At 38.8% G+C, this 24,465-nt stretch overlaps 1 protein-coding gene across 2 annotated transcripts in view; it reads right to left on the bottom strand.

Annotated features, from left to right (window-relative positions):
• Window positions 1-1,536: 1,536 nt before the first annotated feature.
• arfgef3 (ARFGEF family member 3) overlaps window positions 1,537-24,465 on the bottom strand; it is a 96,696-nt gene continuing 73,767 nt past the window's right edge. The window contains exons 32-42 of one of the 2 annotated variants that reach the window (XM_041789829.1): window positions 23,556-23,670; window positions 21,271-21,373; window positions 13,212-13,343; window positions 12,163-12,293; window positions 11,502-11,510; window positions 10,608-10,826; window positions 10,281-10,452; window positions 9,124-9,225; window positions 7,865-8,235; window positions 5,968-6,457; window positions 1,537-5,854 (exon numbers count right to left, since the gene is read on the bottom strand). In XM_041789829.1, the coding sequence (XP_041645763.1) occupies window positions 5,663-5,854; window positions 5,968-6,457; window positions 7,865-8,235; window positions 9,124-9,225; window positions 10,281-10,452; window positions 10,608-10,826; window positions 11,502-11,510; window positions 12,163-12,293; window positions 13,212-13,343; window positions 21,271-21,373; window positions 23,556-23,670 (2,036 nt within the window). In that variant the 3' untranslated portion in view covers window positions 1,537-5,662. The remainder of the gene's footprint in view (window positions 5,855-5,967; window positions 6,458-7,864; window positions 8,236-9,123; window positions 9,226-10,280; window positions 10,453-10,607; window positions 10,827-11,501; window positions 11,511-12,162; window positions 12,294-13,211; window positions 13,344-21,270; window positions 21,374-23,555; window positions 23,671-24,465) is intronic. The other variant, XM_041789831.1, reaches the window with a different exon arrangement.

Consider the following 24,465-nt stretch of genomic DNA (forward strand, 5'->3'; position numbering starts at 1 on the left):
CCACCTTGGATATCTTAACCCTTGATTTTATTACTCAATCATGGTAAATGTATTTTTGACCTTTTTTTTTTTTTTTTTTAAACAAAAAAACCTCTTTAATGTAAAAATTTCAATCACAGCACTGAGTCTGGGTGGATAGGTCTTTGTCAGGCTTGCACATCTGGACACTGCAATTTTACTGAAGTATTCTTTGCTAAACTGCTCAAGCTCTGTCATGTTGTACAGGTATCAAGTGTAAACAGCTCTTTTCGAGTCCAGCCACAAATTTGCTACTGGATCAAGGTCTTTCTTTGTCTCGGCCACTCCAGAACATTCACCTTGTTGTCTTTGAACCGTTTCTGTGTAGCTTTCGCTGTATGCTTCGGATCTTTGTCTTGCTGTAAAATAAAAGTTCTCTTGTTGACTGAATATGATTGTCCTCCTGGATCTTCCTATATTTTGTCTCAACCATTTTACCCTCTAACTTTACAAGCCTTCCAGCGTCGGCTGCTGAGAAGCATCCCCACAGCATGATGCTGCCACCACCATGCTTCACAGTGGGGATGGTGTGTTTGTGGAGATGTACAGTGCTTGGTGTCTGCCAAACATAGCATCCTGACCGATGGTCAAAAAGCACCATTTTGGTCTCATCAGACCAAAGAACTTTCTTTCACTTGACCACGGAGTCTCCCACAGGCCTTTTGTTGAACTCTAGTGGAGATTTCATGAGTTTTCAACAGTGGCTTTCTCTTTGCCACTCTCCCATAAAGCTGTGACTTGTGAAGAACACCAGCAACAGTTGTATGCAGAGTCTCTCCCATCTCATCTGCTGAAGCTTTAAACTCCTTCATAGGTGTCTTTGTGGCCTCTAACTAGTCTTGTTTTTGCACAGTCACTCAGTTTGTGAGGACAGTCTGATGTAGGCAGAGTTACACATGAGCCATATTCCTTGTATTTCTTGATGATAGATTTAACTGAACTAGGGGGGATGTTCAGTGTTCAGCCTTGGACATTTTTTGTATCCAACCCCTGATTTAAACTTTTCAATAACCTTTTCTCTGAGTTGCTTGGAGTGTTCTTTTGTGTAATGGTAGCCAGGAATACTGATTAACAGTAAATCATTTAACTGGTGACTGGACCTTCCAGACACAAGTGTCTTTATACTACAATCACCCGAGACATATTCACTGCACTCAGGTGAATCCCCTTTTCACTAATTGTGAGACTACTAGCACCAATTGTCTGGACCTCTGTTGGATTAGGACAGTCACTTTAAAGGGGGTAAATATGCGTTCTAGCTTCCCAACAGCTCCACCAGTTTGTCCTACTTTTCCACTGTCTAGAAGAGCTGCTTATTCTTTTACCCCCTGCCATGTTTACTACTTTCCTGCATGGTGATGGTGAGGCTACTGCTGTCAGCTGCTGACAATAGTCACATCATTGAACAAGAAAATATACATAAGACAAAACAAAAGACTTGGAATAATTCAAACAAGTTTGCTTTTATTGTGAAGCAAAGGCAAGGGAAAGAATGCCTTAAAACAGCTTGGACTGAGTTAAACGGCCACCTTACACAAAAAGACAGGGGTCATGGGAGCATGCCCAACTCTGAAAAAAGTCTTCATTTCATACAGACTTTGAAAATTTGGCTGTGACTGGAAATGTCTTGAAAAGTCCTATAAGGCCAGCATTAATAGCATGAACATGACAAACGTCTGCCAACAGATGAGTGTATTACAAAAGAAAGGGTCTTTTTTATAGGATGAGTGAGTCAAAAATCCAGAAACCAGACAAAACTGCTGGATGATTTCACTTTGAGTAACAAGGACTGACTTATAACTGGGGGTTAAAATGCAGAGATAATCCAGATTGCAGTTGCAGTGAGATGTCCATGTGTTCAGCTAAGGTTTTATCTATAAATATGCTTGGTAGTGCCCTTTGTAAATCTGCATGCCTTATTAAAAATGTCCACTAGTGGGATATTTTGGTTTCATAAAGTTCTTCGTGAAAAGACCAGGCTGGCAAAACTGTATAGGGGCAGAATGCCTGCAACAGTTTTATAAATAGACCATGCAGCTTGGAGGAATTCACTTAAGGCAATTAATTTATCAATTCTTTGATATAAAACTGCAGATTTAAAGCTCCTGTGTATGGTTTTGAAATGTTTTATGAAACAGGCTGAAATTCAGATTAATGGCTCTTTGTGGCCCACAAAAGCAAACAGGACCACTCAAAGGAGGATTTAATATTACTGTTGTTTATTTGCAATATCTGAAACCACTGCTGCGGGGTATGCGTCCTTTTCTACATTTTCTTTGCAAGAAATCTGAAAGGGTGAAATGGGATGTGAGATTATTTTGCTGAAAAGCATTACTTCTGCATATATTAGACAAAATCAAGAGACACCAAAGTCAAAACAGCCGGTTGAGATAAGAGCAAAAACATCTTTTTCACCAAGAAAATCAGGCAGTTCAAAAGCAGTTCTTTGCTCTTCTTTTAGTAAAGAAATGTTGTCCAGTTCTGATAAAACTTCCACAGTATACATCCATGCTAGTCTCTTCGCTGGCTGCCGTTGTTTGCAGGCCTCCAGTACAGTAGCTACCGCCTCATGACTGATAGGTCTGGTTATTCTCTCATTATTTAACCCTCAAACACTAGTAGACGGTGGCTGAAAATAGCCACCCAGCAAAAATGTTTGATGCGATAATGTTGAACTGTTTATCACATCAAATTGCCTCAAAAATTGGGTGAAAGCTGAGATTTCCTACTCTCCAGTGGTATGTCTCATTTAACTAAATGCACTCCACAGTGAGCAGTGAAATACAAGCATGTTCAGCAGCACTGATTGATTTAGAGGATCCATGTTTTGTCCTCTGAACCAAAAGGCAGTGCTTGTAGATGCTTTGTCCCACCCCTGTGTCACAATTGGTTAAAAGTTGTAAAGCCCTGACTCATAATTTGTACGTTTACACCACCAATCATTGGAGTTGATTTTTGATGCCGGTTATACACTGTGCGATTTCAAGCTGACTCTCGAGGGTACGCGCGTGACGCCACAGCAGCAGTTGGCTAATTCAGCCACTGAGTGGCAAAAATAGTAGTCTAGAGACAGAAAATTGTATTGAGTAAACAGTAAACCACTTTGTTTAAGATGAAAAGTGGCGACTTTTTATAGTTACAACTAAATGATCACCATAGTCCAGATCCAGATCCTCTGATAGATGTTTGGAGCCGTAATGGTACATCAATAAAGACACAAAAATGAACCTGGGCTCAATACAACAATTCTCTTTCCTCTGACGTTAAAAGAAAATTACAACCTTAAATTTCAGCAGATCAACCAGATGGTCAAATAATATCAGAGGTGACAGGAACTTAATGACAACTGATTATGTTATATAGCTGTACAGATAGTCCCGGGATGTCTGATTAACACGGCTGATTTTACAGGGAAAGACCAAGAAATTCTCAAAACCATTGATATGTACCACAGATAAAATAAAGTAGGATATGTAAATTAACATGGTTTCTACTTGGTTAAACATTGATTTTTGTGTGTGTAAATGTTTCATGAAGTGAACATATCTAATGCTGTGAGAGGTGAGATGTTATGTGTGAAATTATGATAAATGAAAAAACTGGGCCTAAGGAAACAGATTGGACCTCTGTTGAGTCAAAATATCCCTAATTTAAGTGGATAGTGGTATGTTTTTCTTCCGTTTTCATCCGTCACTCCTGCTCTTGTCATGATTTAAGATGTGTCCGACAGTTCACAAAGGAAAAACGCCCAGAGGTTAAGGATTAGGATAGCTGGGTCATGGTTGGCCGTCCTATCCTCCAGTACACCACATGACAAACTGACTAACGATGCAGAATTGTTTTGGCTGAAAGTTGGCTGGGGTTCCAAGCAAGTTTTGCGACATATTCATGTCTGAATCAGATGAAATTCACACAGTGTACACCAGGCTTATGCATGCCAAACGGTTCCATGATGCAGTTTCTGAGGTAAAAACAGTTCCTGCAGTTTAACCTGCATGGGTTAGTCTCCATTAGGAGCATTTCCATTAGAACAACAGTTCTAATGCAACTTGACTTTATAACCTAGGTGCACATTTAGCATGAGCAGTCCTTCTGGGGCTAGACCTGACAGTGAATAGTGGGTAAATATGTGGTGCCTTGCTGGTGGCAGAAACAATAATAAAAATCAAAATAAACATAAATCATGGCATAATTTCAGATAACACATGACAAAATATAAAATCCACCTCTAAAATTAACTCAGAATAAATAAAAATCTGCATAAATATATGTACACGCATAAACATTTAAATAAACATTATCTATTATAATGCACATACTCTCTGCATGTGGCTTTGGTTAAATCAAATACTTCATTATATTTTGGTGAGACATTCTTTTTAGGGGGCCACTAATAAAAAAAAAAAAAAAAAATCAGTTAAAGATGAATAAGTGAATGAATGTGCTCTATAAAGTAAATGAATGGTAGCAGTGAAAACTTGAAAAAATGCAAAACCACTCCCCCGCAGGGTGTAATTTAGCTTCACTATCTAAAGCGGAGGAAATTAAAGAAATAAATATAACATTCAATTTTCATTGTGAACACTGTGACCTGATTTTTCTTGATTTCATTATCATTATTTTTGTTACTTGTGGTTTGTCACTGTGGCGTCCATGCGTCACATCAACAGAGATTAAGTGCCAGCCTTAGATAGTGGGTCAGGATACAATTTTCCGAGGAAGTGAAGGCAGACAATAATATATTAATCGGCCTCCCAGTCCCACAAAAGCAGCCAAAATGTACATGATAAATATGTAAGATCAAATATAGACATAAGCGTAGTGAATGAATACTGTAATGTTTTAAATAATTGTGTTGTCCTACAGTTTTTCATGAAAAAAAGATAATTAAATATCATTCTAATGCTTCTATAAAGTACCCTCTTCAGGTTTTCTTTTACATCCTTTATTCCTTCCTTACTCCCTTGTTTCCACCTGATATATGAGCTGTGAAGGTGAGGAGGCAAAATGCATTTGCAGTGGCAGATGGTCAAATCAGAGCATTGTTAATCAAGTATATGGCACAGATGCATCTTTGGCCTGCTGTGTTGTTTTAACAATCGCTATGATCATCCTAACAATGCCAATAAATACATTGTTTTGTATACACATTGGGGCTTAAAAGGCTTCCTCCAAGTGTACACCTAAACATCGGCGCTTAAAGCTCCTCCAGAAAGCCTCCTGTCTCAAAATAAGCTTCTTGAAGACACTGAATCACTGACCTGTTTGCAGACAAGATGACAGAGGTGAGAAAGGACAAAGAGACTCAGAAAGCGAAGTAAGAACAGCCTCTACTATATGAGTGTTTGTGTTCTCTGTCTTGAGTGTTTGTAGAGAGGAAATGAAAAACTCCAGCTGCAGAACAACACAGGTGGCACATTCACTCTGCTAGTCAAATCCTTAAACTTGATGTCAAATGATTGCCTATTAATGCTCCACTGGTCCATTCCATTGGCATCATCAGCCAATCAAACGCTTCATCAATCAACTGCATAGCGACATCGAAGCCAATGACATCGATCTTATTCACCTGTTTTTAATCCTTCACTGACAAACTCCCTGCTCTCCTCCTCATCTGCATGTTTTACATTTCATTACTGCAACATCACAGAATGATGTCATAGAGTCTGCCGACACGGCCCAGCCACTCACGCAGCGCTTGGCGGACACGAGCGTCAGTTACGTGACAGGTGAGCTGGCTGAGGCAGGGATACAGCGCTGGCTGGAGTGCCAAGAAAGAAGTGTCTGACAGGAGGAGGACTTGGTTCAGGAGGGTCAAAACCATGTTGGTCCAAGCCTAAAAGAAAGACAAAGGTTTTAAGAACAAAGCTGATGTTTGAATGTTTGGGCTTCATAGACACAACTGACAGTCTGTTTGAGGTGCTCTTTGTCATTCATGTTCTCATATACCTGTATCTGAGCTTCGGAATCCCTCAGTGAGATGCTGTGGGAGCTGATTGTAGATCCAGACCGTGGTCTCTTTTCCTGCCTCAGGACTTCAGGACCTGCGCTAACTGAGTGCCTCAAAGGTGGAACCTGCTGGTCCACCAGATGCTGAGGCCTCTGTGGGGGCCTTTGGGGCTCCACAGGGCCCCTCCTCTCCCCGACGCCTCCTCCTCCTGCTGCTGTTGCCGCCCGGCCTTGCTCCTTCATGAACAGGTTGACATGACTCTGCTGAGGTTGCTGCTGCTGCTGCTTCCTACGCTTGTACTCCATCATGAGCTTGGTGATGGTTTTGTCCGTGGCGATGGTGTACAGTTTGTTCCCGGCACTTTCCCACCATTCCTTTCTTCTACCTGGTCCAGAGCTGCTAGGTGCTCCTCCTACCGAGCTCCCAGTGATGCTAGAGTCTCTCCTCTCACCTCCAGTCCTGAAGTGGTGAGGAAGACTGCCTGTGCAGCTGTGAGGGCAGAGAAGAGCAGCTTTAATACGACTACTCCACTCAAGTTGGGACACCATGGGCCTAAAAGAAAGCCAATCCAGTGGTGAAACTGAATTAGTCCTCATATTCCCAATGATTATAGTGCCATAATTTCAAGGAGATGTACATATTTACAACCTATTGCATAAAAAAGAATTGCTATATATATATGTTTGTAGTTTCTAATAAGTCACTATTTTAGGCAACATTTCCTCAGAAAGTTAAAGTGAAGGTTTGCCACTTTCAAGACAGTCTGGCTGCAGCCAGTAGATCTCTAATGGCTGCTCTCACAGAACGCAACTTTATTTATTAACAAAATCTGGTCATTACATTCATGAAATAACAACGTTGTAAACATTGCAGACCAAGCAACATTTCATAAATGAAGCAGAGAGAAAGATCTGAGGTCTAATCTGGGATTAAATTAAATATGGACCGGTTTAAAAGTAGTTATATGAACAGTGGCTTGCCTTAGCTAAAGCTAACATAGCTGTGCTAGTTAAATAATTAACATTAACTCATAAGCCAATGTGGCTACATTAGCTTTAGCAACATGAGCTTTAGTATACATAGCTAAAGTCAATGTGGCTATGTAGATTACATAGCCGCTTTGTGAGTTCATCTTACACTACGTTAGCTACGTAGCTACATTATCTATGTTAGCCACATCATCTGCACGGATTACGCAGACAACAGAGCTATGAAAGTTATGTCAGAATGTTTTAATGGAGGATAAGCTTTAGTCCTGTAAGCGAATGGTAACTCTGCTTTATTAAATGTTTAGTCATCAGGTTTGGCAGGTCAGGTTTTAAAATTTCAACTTTGGTGTCCTAACCCTTACTTTAACCCTAACTCTTACCCTAAATGGAAGTCTAATCTGATTTTATTTTAAAAGTGTTAGCCTTTTAGCCGTATTTCTGTGCTGAAAGAGGCGGCATCTCACATGAATGCTCTGTGAAAGTGGCCGTCAGGGATCTCTGGTCTGTAACTAGACCACTCTAACATTTTAGCTAGCTTCTAGCTTGAACTGTTGGCTATGTATGATACAATACGACACACTTGTTCCCTTAGTAAAATAAGTCTTGGACTAGTGCTGCACACATGAAGCTGTCAGATAAAAACATGTAATTAATAAATTAGAACAATAGCAGCAATAACCCACATATATACAGAGCTGCACATACCAATGAAAGATATCTGATACTCACATATATGGCATGTACCCATATAACACAAGATTCTCACAGGAAAAGTAAAGAAAAAAGACAATTATAAATATGTTTGTTGTTTTGTTTGTGGCTACCCCAGCTATTATGTGGGTGATGACAAGTACCACCTCCTTCACTGAAATCCCAAATATGCCTTTAGAGGAGTCTTAAATCAAACCTGAATCCTGGGCTTGGTGTGGGCGTGTCTCCAGGTGATGCTACACTGGCATCCGCTGTCTGACATCTTTCTTCTGATGGTGTCCCCCTCGCTGACAGCCCACCCACTGACGTGGGGGTGGAAGTCTCAGACTGAAAGAGGGGCAGGAAGAAGACATGGTCCCCTCCTCCTCCTCTCAGTACCGCCGCCTCCTCCAGTGTGCTCTCCAGATCCCGGTGCATTTGGATGTAGCTGTTGCACAGATCCATACACAGCTTGTAGAGGCGTTTGACCAGCCAGGCCCAGTCTGCGCTGCCTATCGGCTGCACGCTGAGGGACGGGATAGGGGCTCTCCAGTGATGACGTTTATCACGGCCTCGAGGAGGGCTGACCTGGGGGAGAAAACCGGAAATCAAGTGGATGATTTGAGTGTTTTTCAGTAGAGCATCGAATTATTCCTCTTATATGAGAAGTTTTAAGCTCTCTGTGGACTGTCGTTGTTAAAGTTGAACAACAAAGAGAAGCAAAAAGAGCAGTGGGATTCTTGGGATTCTACCTTGTAATCACAATGGCCTGTAAGTGCAAATTTTTGTTTCTGTTACCAGTGATTCTTTTCAGGGCAGCTGAGAAGTTTTCCCAGTTTCAAACTGGCAAAGCTTTTATTACAAGAATACATTTAAAACCACTGTTATATTTATCTAACTGGATGGATTTGCTAGACTCCATCTATGTCATCAGGCAAATCTATCTTGAAAAGCTCCAATCCATAAAGTTTGTGACGAACCCAACATTGTTCGGACCAATCAGTGCCACCTGAGGAGAACGAGGTAGCTTTGGGTGGGGTTTAGTTGTACCACTGCAAACAGCAAAACATCAATTTAACCAGAACTGGACCACATTTCTGTGAATAGAACTGAGCCACCCCAAAAGCTTTGCAGAGAAGATGATTTTGCATGTCTCCTGACTGGCCTTGGCATCAGTTCTATTCACAGAGAAGCTCTGCCATCATCTACAGCAGCACTAGCCTGTCAACTCAAGAGAAGCGCATGCATGACGTCTTTTTGACTTGTCGCTCTGATTGGCCTGACATGAATGTGATGGACAGAACTTTCCACCAATCACCTTCCGAGAATTTTTGAAAAGTCCTGACCTCCCCAAATGCTTTCTATGGTAGATTTCCCAGATGAATGGGAAATATATTCATGCAAGAGATATATTCAACAATCTTTCTGGTGTGTCAGGTAAATATTTAACACAGTGACAGACACTGTGTGAGTCACCTGTGCTGTCTCTTCAAAGATGTCTTCGTCCTCTGAGGAAGCAGAGCCAGGATGAGAGGAGTCAGAACTCCCTTCCTCCTCCTCATACAGGATTCGCTTCACCTGAAAGAACATTTAAATATCAAACATTTTCGGATTGTTCCTCTCTTGGTAACTGTTCCATCTTCAAAGTGGTGGCTATGCATTGTTTGTTGTTGTTTTGATAATATATGCCACCATTCTGCATTCAATAGGTGGTTGCTAAATTGTTGCTTTGGTTGTAGATTATCTAACTAAAACACACTGAATTTTAGGATTAATCTAATATAACAGAGTTTATTATGTAGAATATTTTTGCTAAGATAGAGTAAACTTCCATCGAACCAAAGTAGATGGAAAAATACAAACACTACAAAAATGTACTACAAAAAGTACATGACGTCTTGTACAAGACAGACAAAATCTAGCAGGAAGTGTGGGTGCTGATGGCTGATGATGATGATCCTTGTGCAGTGGTATCCAACCTGGGGTGCAGGACCCCCTGGGGGTGGTCAAGGGTCCATCTGCTTTGAGATCATCAAAATTAAATTTGCAATTATAAACTAAAAACACAACAAAACACCTATTAAATACTTCATACAAAGGTCTTTTTTTATAAGAATAACATATCTAGGACTATTTTCATCGATAAAACAATTACAATATACGTTGCTTTACTACACCAATGGGTTACTTTTTTTCTTAGAGTGTGGAAATTTGGAGGCTTAATTTTTCTTTTTTTTTTCTTTTTCTGAATAAATAAAGGTACATTTCTTAAATGACAGTGTTATAAAGCTACATATATAGCTAATAGTTGCCTTTTCTCACTCATTCATTACATGCAAAAGTTAAGTTATTATTTCAAGATGTGTCTCTGAGAAGATTGAGGAATGTAGACATAAGTCTGAACCATTTGTTTCTGGGTTGTTCTAAACTTACCCTGGAGAGAATACCTGGCTCTTAGCTCCCTGTATGTCTCATGCTACTGAAAATGTGAGGGTCTGTTGTTTGGTGATGTCAAAAAATAGATGAAATAAAGCAAAGGTTTCAGACATCTCTCAAGTGAAAAAGATGTGAGTTGAGTAGAGATTGAGTAGAGAGGGTTTAGAAAAAATGAAGAGTGCTGATGATGTGCTCACCTGCTGAGCGGTCATGCCATCGGCTTGGCTCAGGGTTGCACAGAGTAACGCCTGGAAATAAAGGTTGAAGCTCATGGCAGACTGTCGGTACAGATTTGCTGCTCCGCAAACACCCGACACTTTCATCAGAAGGTACTTCAGACCTGGTCGAGTGTCGAAGTCCCGAGCTGTTCTGCAGAAGATGGGATTAAGACAGAGTCAGCTTCATGTAAAACATATTAATAATTAACATTATAACAATTAACATCAGCTGATCCTTTGGTTTAAATTCTTCAAACAGCAGTATTACAGATCTAACACTGTATTGAAAAATAATGCCTGACTTACCTGTAGGAGTCCAGCAGCAGATCCAGGATTATTGCTAAATTAGTCATAGAGATGTAGCGCAGGAAGCCTGCTGAGGCTCTGCTGGGGTCAGAGCTCACAGGTGTGACTCTTTCGTGACCTTCGGGCTGTTTAACAAACTCCTCCAGCAGGATGTCGTAGAGGTTTTGAAGCAGGACTTGGTGGGACAGCAGGCTGACCACTATGGTCCTGAATGGGATCCTACAGAATTCAGAAACAATTAAAAATGAATAGGGACAATAACTGGCCACTACTCTGGGATATATCCCTTGAATTGTGTCCCTTTTTGCTCCCAAAGAAATTAACTATATCATCAGGAAAACAGTAATTTGAAGTTTCCAGGCATAAACTGTAAAGTCTTCAAAGTTAAATATAAAAATAATAATTTAGTTATAACAAAGAAAAACTCAAGTTTAAAATCCTGACACTAGAAATACTGTTGTCATATGAGTAACCGTCAGCTTTAAATAAACACTAACACAAGACAAAGGAGTACTTGAACATATTTCGGCAGGGCTTCTGTGCAAGCATGCATCATGTGATGGTCACTGTACAACAAACAGTGTGTGGCACAATGTGTAGACACACAATAGAAAGAGCTGCAAAGTTTATTGGAGGCACTGAAATCTTCAGTCAAATGCGGTGTTAGTTTTCAAATTTTGTTGTAGATGCAATAGCAGTTTTTTGGTCAATAAAGATAAAGGATAAATTTCATTTTATTATGTGATAAAACATCTAATAACACTTAAACATGATCAATTTTAACATTCACAAATAGCTGTTTCCATGTTGCGAGAAGTTTGACATTGTAAATCTGTATATGAAGGCATTTGGCAAAATGTAAAGTCAACCATGACAAAAACACAACAGTCTTACCCAATTTTCCTTTAAACAGCAGCAGAAAGACAAACAGAAAGAGTTCATCAGTTTGATTTAGTCAGTTAATCATGGCTGCATTTCATTTCTATTCATCTATTTCTTTTGTGTCATGTGAGAATAGGTTTATGTTTTGCTAATTTAATTTGCTCCTACTTTGAAATTTACAAGCACAATATCCTCAAACGTTATAGACAAATGGGGTCATACAATTCTTTCTCTTACAGTAGCTGATACATTCCTACAACTAAACAATTAAGATAAAACATGATTTCAGGATGTAACAGACTGAAGGCAAAAAAAAAGATAAATTCAACATTTTCAACATTTAAGGCCACTACTGAAAGCCTGAAAATTAAAGAATGAATAAATCTGGTTCCTGTATGGCTTAGAGGAAAACACAATATTTTTCAGTATTTGAGACAGTTGAAATGACAATACATTAAACACAGAGATGTCTTAAAACATTGGTTCACTACCTTTGGCAAACACATACACACACACACACACACACACCCACACCCACACACACACACATACACCTGGATTCTTTGCATTTTTGGACTGAAATTGGGAAATATATAAGAAAATATCCATCATATGTGGAGCTAAAAATGAGTCTGTGTGTATTATTTATTATGTGTATGTGTGTATTTTCCACCTTTTCTGAGTGTGTCCGTTGGACTGTGTGTCTGGAGGCAGCTCGATGATGAGAACGCAGGACTGAGCGTGCTCAAAGCCCTCCTTGTTGTTGGGTGTCTTTGGTGAACACTGGGTGTCCAACATAAAGACCTGAAACACAAACACGTTAACAACCCCTCTGGATAAGCTGCAGTGTAGCTAAACTAATGATACAATATTGTAGTGAAGTAAGCTGACAGGCGCTTTTTGTCTGTTTTAAGTTTTAATGAATCATTTAAGTTATTTTTGATTTTATTTTACTTGACCTTTAATTTGGGTGGTTGATTGGTGGAGTTTCCTGAATAGACTATAAAAGAAGCAAATTATTCAAATGGAGTTCTTCTTGGCAAGGGCATCCATGAGAGTGATCATTTTTTGACACTTCTTGGGCCCTGATTGTTGTTCAAGGTTTTTGACAGCATTGCAGAGATGTTACTTAAAGAAAGGCATCATTTTCTTGGCGAATGATGCTTGTTAGGATCCACAATCAGCAGCAACATTGTTCTTTAAAAGTCCACCAGACTTTGGCAGAAACAGCAATTTAATGCTGAGGACTAAGAGATTTGCTTGTACAACAATGTCTTTATAATTAGTTTTTTATATTTTATTTTTGTGGTGTCAGTGTGTGCATTCTGAGGCCTAAATAGGAAGTTTGGATGCATGACAATATTTCTTTAACAAAAATGTCAAGGCAGCATGAAACGAGCAACCTCGGTGAAACAGGTGAAAAAAATGTGTGCAGAATTGTATGACTTTTCTTGAAGCAAAGTAAAGGCTGTTTCTGGTCCTAAAGGGCACCTATTATTCTAATATATAAATCTTAAAGATTAAAGATACTTAAAGATACTTTCAAAATGACTTGTGAACTTGACATGTGAAATAAAAATACACAACTGCCAGACAAAGACAACAGGGGAGAGGTAGTATTCATTACAGACAATTCTGCATCTGCTGGCTGAGGCTATCTACTAGAAAATAAATATGGCCACAGTTCAAAAACACCAGAATTGCCCTTTAGGTTACACTGACCTGCTGAGCCATTGCCTTGATCCTCCAGTACTCAGCCTCTGCAGAAGGAGAATGGGACGGAGCTGCCACCTTTACCTCACAGGCGTCTCCAGAAAAACTGTCAGAGCCACTATGAAAACATGCTAGAAGATTCTACAGAAACAAACAGAAAGAGAGAGACAAAAACAGTCTTAATCAAATAAAAATAATGTGCACAAAATCAAATATTAGGCTCTGAAGCCTTTACATACAGATAGATAATTAGTTAAAAAGCTGTTAGAAAAAACATGAAAAATAACTAAAATACATAAGACCAGTGGGGGTGATCACTGGAGTTTAAAACTGTCTGATGTTTGTACTTTATAGACAGCCTGACAAAATATCTGGATGATTAAGTTATATCACATACAGTTCAATATTCTCTGCCCAAAAACAACTCCAATTGTAGTGACTTCTTCCTTGACATGTTCCCGGAAACATTCTTACACAAATTTACACATTGTACATGATCTTTTTCAATGACACAAATCCATTTTTATAATCAGAGTTTTCCACTACCATGAAGTTTTTAATAAAGTAGAAAAAAAAACTTTTCTATAACCAAATGTTGGCTGCAAGATTGTACTTTTTCATCCTAATAAACCTTTGCATTATAAAGTATTATAAAGTCTGTACATTTTATTCCATGTGACCTGAACACATTGCTTATGAAAAGATTCAGCTTTTCTATAAACCCCGTCAAAGGTCATGTGCTGATGTGTCGGAAAGCATAAGCTACATGTTAAGTATTGACTTCCACATACCATAAGCTTTAGGTTTAAGGCTGCCAGTGTCCTAAATAACAAACCTACTCTATGTGTCATCTTTGCTGATGTTATTATAGTCAAACCACACAAAAGTATTTTAATACTTTGGTCACTGGCACCACTGGGGTACAGCTGTATTTTGATTTCTAACATCTGTGATGCTGTCAAAAACTAAACACACCAAGAAAACCTGAAACCTTACTGTGTCTCTCAAATTGATATGATTCTCTCGTTTTAAAAAGCCACAAACCAATTCTTAGGATGCTTAAAACCCTGACAATAAGGGGTTTGAGACAAGCATTTAAATGTTAGGCTATTTAGCAATTGTTATCTGGGGTATTCTGGTATTTAAACTGGGCATACACCCACACAAAACATGTGTAATAGTGTAGTTCCTGAGCATTTTGTTCCTTAAAATAAAGGTTTGGGGTATTTTTGACTGAATACCGACTTTGACGATCCCAAAACATCCTGACCCTGAAATTTAGCAGCTCCAGCTAGCACAAAGTACAACAAAAGCAAAAAACAAGAAACAAACAGACAAACAAAGAAACAAACAGCTGGACGTAGGACACAGTGTTCAAAACGTAATTGTTGAAGGCCTCTGGACATCAGGAGTGCTTATATAACCAACCATAAGACCTAAATAAATATGGTGTGCCACATTAAAAGATAATGTTAGTCCTTACATTTACCGGAGTCACAAAGACTGTTACATAAACAAAACTCTATGGCACATAAAGCCATATGTTAAGATTTTAAATATTAATCTCAGAGGCAGAAGTTGAAGTCCCTGAACTCCTGATAGACTATAGAGATGAACACTGGGGTTTAAATCAAGGCTTTAGTAATCACTTTTGGTGCTTGTGTGTGAGAAAATTTCCATACACTGATTCAACAAGATGAGGAAACAGAAGATGAGTTTTTCAGATTAAGACTAAATTATTGGAACTGCTTCACATAATGCTTCAATGTTTCAGCTGTTTAAGAGTGACAAAGCTGAACAGCTCACTGCTGTAGGATGAAATGTTCCCAGGTATCTTATTTCAAAGCTACACTTTATGGACTAAGGTTCTAGGCCACACCTATTGAATTCTGATGTTTCTATCAGACCTGTTGCCACAGGTGTATATAATCAAGCACCTAGCCATGGAGTCTCCATTTGCTAACATTTGTGAAATTAAATTGGTCGTTCTGAAGAGTTCAGTGTCTTCAAGTGAGACCCTGTGATGGATGCTACCTTTGCAGTAAGACAGCTTGTGAAATTTCAGAACGATCTTTCTTTTTCCCCATATTGCATGAAACCTTTGACTTGCTTAATAATGTGAAACAACCTCCTTAAGTTGTTTCCCTTTATGAGGCTCACCTGGTAAACTAATTACCAAACCTGTCTGAGATTAATATTAGTGTTGAAAAAGACAGGAGAAGCAGCACATTTGAAAACATGAATTGAAAAACTAAAAATCAAGTGATTGTTTAACTGGAATGATATTTATGTGATAATTTGGAACGCTGCAAAGTTTCTTCTAAGGACTGAAGTTTTAGCTCTGACCTCCAGCTGGGTTTAATTTTTCTAATTGATAACAATTTGTTTTGTTTAGTTTTTTTTTTTGTTTAATTCGAGCACTTGGTCAGATTGTCATATAGAGCCACCATGCTAACCTGCTGCATAATCAGGAGAATTCTTCAATAACAACTCAAAACTAAAACAGGTAAGGCTTGGTATTCTATACAATTAAAAAAAATATTTTTACATAATGGCATCGGCATCAGTTTTGGCCAAAATTAGCTTGGAAATATTGGCAAAAAGAATACTTGAAGAAATCTTTTATTGTATATCACTTGTTTAAAGCAATACATTAGGGATGCGCAATATTATCGGCAGCATATCAGTATCAGCAAATAATAAAATTTTCACCAATCTGTACTGCCGATAATGTTGTGCCATAATTAAGCGCAGACAATGACGCTGGACATGCGCCAGCAACAAACTCAACATGTCGGCTGTGTGGGAGAAGTTTGAGGTGTGAGAACAAGACAGCAAAGAAGCTGTTTGGATCGCTTGTAAAGTACATGTGATATGAGGAGGACTCGACAACACGCCTTAAACACCACCATTTTAATTTTGCATCTAAAAAACTGTCAACCTGATGACTACAAGGACTTTGTTAAGATAAAGAATGACAAAACTTCGTGCCAGGGAAAACTCGTCAACAGCCTCTACTTAAGTCATTCGACAAAGCTAAAAAATACAGCAGCGACCACCCAAAGGTAAGGAGCTGAACAGGAAAATCACTGAATTTATAGCTCTTGATAAACAGCCCTTCAGCGTTGTGGGATACATGGGTTTCTGAGGGCTAATGATGCACTTAATGCCCCGCTGCGTTATACCTAGCAGGCGCTTTTGCCTTACCTGAACTGCAAAACTTCATTTCCAGTCACGTCGAGAAGCTCGTCGTTACAACTAAACATATTAGCTTCACCAAGGATATATGGACATAAAGTGTCTGTCCTGTTAGCATGTTGAGCCTCACTGCCTCAGTGGATAGATGAGGATCTCACTCTTAAAAAGCCTGTCCTACACTCACAGGAGTGCTCACTCAGCAACCACAGTTACAGCTGCTTTTGATGACATGTTTTGGATATGGAAAACAGAGATAAAGAACGTGCATGTTGTGCTACATGAGTGTGCAAACATGGCAAAAGCAATGACCGACATCTGTGTGCCAAGTCTCCAGTGCATGGCGCACACTCTGCAGGTGTCCTGTCTCCAACATTGGAGATGTGGGTGTCACTGGGTTGTTACAGAGCTGTTTACAGTGAAATGCCAATTAAACTTGGTTGCTTAGTTTGTGCTGTTTAAAGCAGAGTCAGGAGAACTACTTCAGTTGAAGTTTTATTTCTTTTGTTCATCTTGAGTCTCAAAAATTTAAGATCATATTTAAGCTCTGAACTATAGCTGGTTTTTATGCATTTAAGAATCTTTTTGTTGTTGTTGTTGTTGTTATTTAAAGCCCTTTCTCAGGAGTATCTCAGGGAGTCATCATGCTAACTGGCTGAGTAATAAGGAGAATCAGTCTAAATGTACAAGCTATTTCTTTTTTTGCACTGTGGAGCTCAGTGTCAGCAGTCTATTTTGCTGCTGTTTATTGTACTCAAAGATGCAGATGACTTTGGCTGTACTGTTAAAAATACATGTAGCATCTAATGCACATGTAACCCAAAGATATTACTGTAGGTTTTTCATTAGTGTATGGCTGTATTCGAAAAAACAATATATCCTTTATTTCTGATAAAAATCAAATGTTTTGTCTGGTTCAAATAAAAATGGAATACCAATGCTTAAAAAAAATATTTGTAGTACAGGATGGAATTGGTGTTTTTTACAATGAAAAAAATATTATTAAATATCAGTATTGGTATCGGCCAAAATTAGTTTTAAAATAGCATATCAGATATAGGCAGAAATCCAATACCGTGCATTCCTAAAAAATGGAGAAAACCACATTTTATAACTTTGCTGAGAATATTAAAACAAACCCTAAAATAACTCATTTAGCATGTTCCAGTCCAAAAATAGAACTTTGTGAAACAAATAAAGAAAATCTGTCAATGGTGCTAGATCATCATGATCACTTTATCTCCCTGAGACATACATCACAGTCACACACGCACATGTGGCTCTAAGCTGTAAAGCTGCTTAGCTGCCGTCAGTCAGGCTGCTGCTACACAACTGCAGGAACACACAGCACATAACACACACATGGAGAGCCTGGCCATGCCACCTCTACTGAACACACTAACACATAGAAAAGCAGGCGGTAGATTAAAGCAGAGGCTGCACTCTTAAAGTCTGTGATCTCCCACGACACTGAAACACCATGTCCACACAGCAGGTACCATCACCATCACCGTCATTCTCATCATCATCATCATCATCATCATCAGTGCATCATCATCATCATCATCATCATCGTCATTGTCCCCATCATCATTGTCATCAGTGCATCATCATCATCATCATCGTCATTGTCCCCATCATCATTGTCATCAGTGCATCATCATTATCAGTGCATCATCATCATCAGTAATATCAGTGTCATTGTCCCCACCATCATCGTCATCAGTGCATCATCATCATCATTAACATCATCATTACTAGTGTATCATCATCATTATTATTATCATTGTCATTGTCCCCATCATCATCGTCATCAGTGCATCATCATCATCATCATCATCATCATCATCAGTGCATCATCATCATCATCATCGTCATTGTCCCCATTATCATCGTCATCAGTGTATCATCATCATCATCATCATTATTGTCCCCATCATCATCGTCATCAGTGCATCATCATCATCATCATCATCCCCACCATCATCATCATCAGTGCATCATCATCATCATCATCGTCATTGTCCCCATCATCATCGTCATCAGTGCATCATCATCATCATCATCATCATCATCATTATTGTCATAGTCCCCATCATCATCATCATCAGTGCATCATCATCATCATCATCATCATGTACTTAAACAAGTAACACCAGTTTCAGCTTTTCTTCTAAAGCTCAGCAGGCTGTGAAAAACAGTTTAAGGCTGTCAGCATTACTGCATTAATCACAGTTTATCAAGATTCAGTTTAAGTGCATTACACATTTTCAAACATGATTAATGTCATGCTTTATTGCCCCTTTAACCACACTTTGCTTGAGCCTCTGCAACATTTCCCTGCAGCTACAGTGATGTAAAATTGGGCTGAATCCCAATTCTCCCCTTAACCCTCAATCTTACCCTCAAGTTCAACCCTCAGTCTTAACTCACCCCTCAAAACCAACTAAGGGTCATCTTGTGACACCCCTTAATAGCAGTTATGATTTCAGACTGTAGAGGGCAGTAATGTGCCAAAACGGCATGGTCCGATTCAGAGAAAGAAGAAGAAAAATAAGAATGTGTTACTATTCAACCAAACAACATGTATAAACACCACAACCATGGACATATTCAGCTTAAAGTCACGGTATAACACAGCCATTAGCTAATGCCAAACACCAGTTGTAACTTGTAGGCTTGTCCACAATGGCGCAGTTACCGGCTTATGATCGTTAAAGTAACAGTAAATGATACACTACAAAAGGGGAAAAATCCATAAAATAACATTAAACTAAGATATTGGAGTGGTTTTTCATATTTTTTAGATCTCTATTAACAAAAAAATTTACATATGTAGCTCGATTTCTTCCCTGCACCTGCCGCCATCTTTCTTTGAGTGATAACCCTCAACACAAAGGGAGCTCCAGGAACATCTCAAAGTTGAGGGAAATAAAGCCCTCAAACTCGCCCCTCAGCTCAACTCTCGGGCGGCCCTCGCACTTTGCGGGAAAGCGTATTTTGAGACTGAGGGTTAAGATTGAGGGTTAAGGGGAGAACTGGGATTCAGCGTAAGTCCACCACTGCTTCTTAGTGTCTCTTTTCACTTTAAAACAATCACAGACAGCTCAGTGGACAGGTTAAAAGTCATCTGCACATTGTTTTATCATTTACCTTTTTATTGTTCTCTTATTTCCCTTTAAATCCATTACAAGCTCCTTTTCCCCTGGATATATTTACTTAAGTCTACCCAAAGAAACCAACGTACCCAAAGCAGGTCTGTATCTAAACAGGAATTCATAAACCAGTAGTTTAAGTCAGTATAAAAAAATCAAGATTAATGGTGATTTACTACAGAAATTCTGAGATAAATGGGATTACAAATGTGAATCTTTTAACAGCCCTGGTTGAAAAAAATACATCAAACATTTATGGATATACCAAGAGTAAAGTGGTTTGTTTCTTTCAGTACACTGTATTCTTTTTTTTGTTTTCACTTTTTTCAACTTAGTCTTGTTTTATCTATTTTTTTAGTTAGTCAAGCAGCATACTTTGACTTTCTGGGAAGGGCATAGCTAGAAAAGCCCATATGGATGGATATATTTATGACAATGCAGACTGAATACAATAAAATTAGTTAAAATGTAATTAATCCATAGCAGCATGAATCTCTATATGAGGGTGCAACAAGCTTTGTGCTATGAAGGAGGAGGCTGGGGTGGAGGAGGTTAAGCTTTACCAGCAGCAGAAACAGCAGCAGCGTGGTGCATTAGCATTAATGCAAACAGGGGTTAGTGAGAAGTACGTCATATCTGCATACACAGCTGTGTTTAGAGAAAGAGCTGTGATTGGCTGTGGGAGGTGATAATTGGGATTAGCTGGCCGTCATCTGATCACGGCGGTCACATATGGTCTGGGTGTATGACTGCTGTGTCCTGCATGAATCCCCTCCGCCCCCAAGATAGCTGTAATATTTACTGCAGACATAAATGTCTCAACAAATACTAAAGCAAAGAAATTCTTAAAACTAATTTCATGACCCCAAAAAGAAAAAAAATCTTTGGGAGTATTCTAGTATAGAACATGTAAATGCATGCTATTCACTAATTTGTTCACGCAAGTTTAATGCCACTCCTGCAGTGTCCCATGTTCTTACAAGAATATTAAAGAAAACTATTTCAAAAAGATCCCATTTCTAAATTCTGTAATTAACAATCTCATTCTAGCACATCTTTTTTCTGCACTGTCCTGTCTTCTGAGACCTTTCCTATTCTGTCTGATAGTGAAAGTGTCCTGTTACAAGGTGCATGTGTAAATAGGATAGCCTGAAAGAGGGCCTGTGACAAAGCACAAGAACAAGAACAGAGAAATCCTGCATAACTATTTGAAGATATCATAAATGGTGGCTAATATCTATTACCCAAAAAGTCAAGTACCAGTTGTCAGAGTTGTGAAATAGCTTAGGTGCCACTGTAGAAAAAAAAACATCGATCTGAAATGACATTTTGTCCTTGTACAAAAAAAAGAGAGATGCAACAGATTTACGGTGTGACACAGTGAGGAGACAGCTGTTGTTCACAGCTGCAGAAGGTTAACTGGGGTTATCAAGCTTAACACAGAGTGTCAGCATGTTGATAGTATTAGCAGCAAAGGCTTTTAGATTACTTCTCTCCCAACCAGCGGCTTCAGATTGGGGATGGATTATGTGGTTTACTACAGGGGACTGGCCTGCTGAGTGTGAAAGAGAGTGCAACTGATGGTTTGTTATCATAATTTTCGTTCTTGCTTACATCTGTGTGTCTTTTGACATGCTACATATGAGTATTTCATGTCCATATATTCTCTGAAATGTGTAAGCAGCTGTGTATGTGTGTGCTTGGGAGTGTGTGCGTACCTTGACAGGCTCTAATGTAGCAGAGAAAGCATCCTGCAGAGCACAGCAGGCTAACCTCCACATCTCCTCTGTAAACACCGGCCCCACTGTGACCAGAACATACCTGCAGAGAGACAAACAAGGGTTAGATCAGGCAGAAAAGTGAACCCATACCAGAAAGAGTCCTATTTTGTAAAGTCTTGAAAAAAAGGGTAAACAAACCTATTAATAAATCCAGTCTGTAAAAACTGCTAAATCCTGTTTGTAGGGCTCAATAAAGGTTATAATCTTTTGCAGATTTCCATCAGAAATTTAAATGGAAGTTTTAAACACGGTAGTTTTCATGATGCTTTCAGCTGTATTGTTTAAGCAAAAAGACTTACTTTTACTGCTGCTCAGAAAGTAGAAAAAAAAGTCTCAACTCCCTTTAAAACATGCTGAGTAAAATGTGAATGCAACCGTCTTTAAATGATTGAAAGAAACATAAATTATCTGGTTTAATGTTAAACTACAGTGCCTCTAAAAATATTCACCCCCTTGGACGTTTTGCCCTTTTGTTGATTTTATAAATCAACATGGCCATTATAATTTGGCATTTTTTAACTAAAAACTACAACAACAAAATCTCTTGAATGTCAAAGCGAAAATAGATTTCCAAAAATGAATGTCAATCAAATAAAATTTATAAGGTTAAAATAATTGACTGCATAAATATTTACCGCTTTTAAAGTGACTGACCTGTTTCATTAGAGACCCAGACAAATGGTGCTAGTGGTTTCACAATTAGTTAAATGGGGATCACCTGAGTGCAGTAAATGTGTCTCAAGTGATATATTATAAAGACACCTGTGTCTGGGAGGTCCAGTCACTGGTTAATTGGTATTCCTGGCTACCATTACACCACAAACACAAAAAAACACCCCAAGCAACTCAAAGAAAAGGTTATTGAAAAGTATAAATCAGGGGATGGATACAAAAATTTCCAAGGTACTGAACATCCCCTAGAGTTTAGTTGAATCCATCATCAAGAAATGGAAAGAATATGGCGCATGTGTAAATCTGCCACATGCGGCAATTTCAGAGGCTGTCCTCTGAAATTGAGTGACCGTGCAAGGAGACTAGTGAAAGAGTCCACAAAGACACCTATGACTACTCTGAAGGAATTACAAGCTTCAGCAGATGAGATGGGAGAGACTCTGCATAAAACAACTGTTACCCAGATTCATCACAAGTCAAAGCTTTATGGGAGAGTGACAAAGAGAAAGACACTGTTGAAGAAAACTCATGAAATCTGACTAGAGTTCACCAAAAGGCATGTGGGACTCCGTGGTCAAGTGGAAGAAAGTTATTTTGTCTGATGAGAGCAAAATGGTACTTTTTGGCCATCAGACAAGACCAAACGCTGCATATCATCATAAACACACCAACCCCACTGTAAAGCATTGGAGTGGCAGCATCATGCTGTTGGGATGCTTCTCAGCAGCCGGCCCTGGAAGGCTTGTAAAGCAAGAGGTTAAAATGAATGCTGCAAAATATAGGTTAATCCAAGAGGACAATCTTAGTCAGTCCACAAGAGAGCTATGGCTTGGGGGAGGGTTTATTTTCTAACAAGACAATGACCTGAAGATCACAGCGAAAGCTACACAGAAATAGTTTAAAGATAACAAGGTGAATGTTTGGGAGTGGATGAGTCAAAGTCCAGACCTAATTCTGATAGAGAATTTGTGGCTGGAGTAAAAAGGGCCGTTCAAGCCCACAACCTGACAGAGCTTGAGCAGTTCTGCAAAGAAGAATGGAGTAAAATTGCAGTGTCCAGATGTGCAAGCCTGATTGAGACCTATCCACACAGACTCAGTGCTGTGATTGCAGCCAAAGGTGCATCTACTACATACTGAGTTGAAGTGATAAAGTATTTATGCAGTCACTTATTTTACATTATGTGATTTTGTTTAATTTACATTAATTTGTAGAAATCAGTTTTCACTTTGACATTAAAGAGGTTTTTATCCAAACAGCCAAATTATATTGACCATGATTGATTTGTATAATCAATAAAATGGTAAACCAACCAAGGGATTATAATACTTTTTATAGGCATTGTATTTGTTGAAAATGACAAGAAAGTTATCACATTCTGTTTATAAAGTGTTAAAACATTTTACAGGTAAAATGTGCAACTTTATTGTTTTTGGTATGATTTACGGTTCAAACTAAGCACATTCAGGCTTTACTGAGATAAAGAACATTGCTCACCATTTTAAACCATAAACTTTGAGAAAATTAATTTGTGTTTAATTTGTATTCACCTGATGCAGGAGCAGCCCACTCTGGAGATGGTCTCTGCAGGCTCAGACACACAAGCCACCAGCAGTTTAAACAGATCTTTGAGCATCAGGTTGATCAAAGACTCGTAGCCAATGTCTGCAACATTCACACACAACACAGAAACACAGCCCGTCCTATTAGCACATGGGATAAAGGTGCAGTAGCCACAATTTCATTTGACTAAAGAGGTGAAACAACAAGTGGAACAACAACACATCATTCACGCTCCATTTAACGTGGGTACACAAACACTGTATTGAACACCAGATAAACAGCAGCAGTTCATATGTGACCGCAGAGCTGAGATTAGAAATTTTCTATCAAAGATTCATGTTCCTGAGATTAAAAATGAATCTCCTTGTTGAGATTTAATCACGTTTTTCTTCCTTTTCTTTTTCTTCCTCGCCTGTGCCCTTAATTCTTCTTCCTTTCATTTCATATCTTTGGTAGTTGATGAAAATAATAGACTAGAATCTTGTGTGCATGTGTTTGTAAGGCAGTTTCAATTTTCCAGCATATTGAAAAATCTTAAAAATCCGACTGAAAAGTTTATTTCATGGTAAAGAATTTATGATTTCTCAAAAGTCAGGTAGTCACTGTCTGTAGGGTTTTATCTGCTTCATCTGAAAAGTGCTTTTTTGCCTTCTAGAAAATCTGCTTCATAACGAGGTTTATATCATTTTTGGGCCTGTTAATATAAACGCACTAACACTCGTGATTAATCTGGAAAGCTTAATGCATTAAAAAAAATAATAATGCACTTTAATCATATGACTAAGTTTGACCACAACTTCCTCCCATAATCCTCCTGCGCGGATGTTTGTCTTCTGGGCTCATTCGCAGTTTATAAATATTATTGCTCAGTGAATTAAAACACTCTGATTTATAAAC

Source organism: Cheilinus undulatus, linkage group 6 (assembly GCF_018320785.1).
Source record: "Cheilinus undulatus linkage group 6, ASM1832078v1, whole genome shotgun sequence".
Lineage (NCBI taxonomy): Eukaryota > Metazoa > Chordata > Actinopteri > Labriformes > Labridae > Cheilinus > Cheilinus undulatus.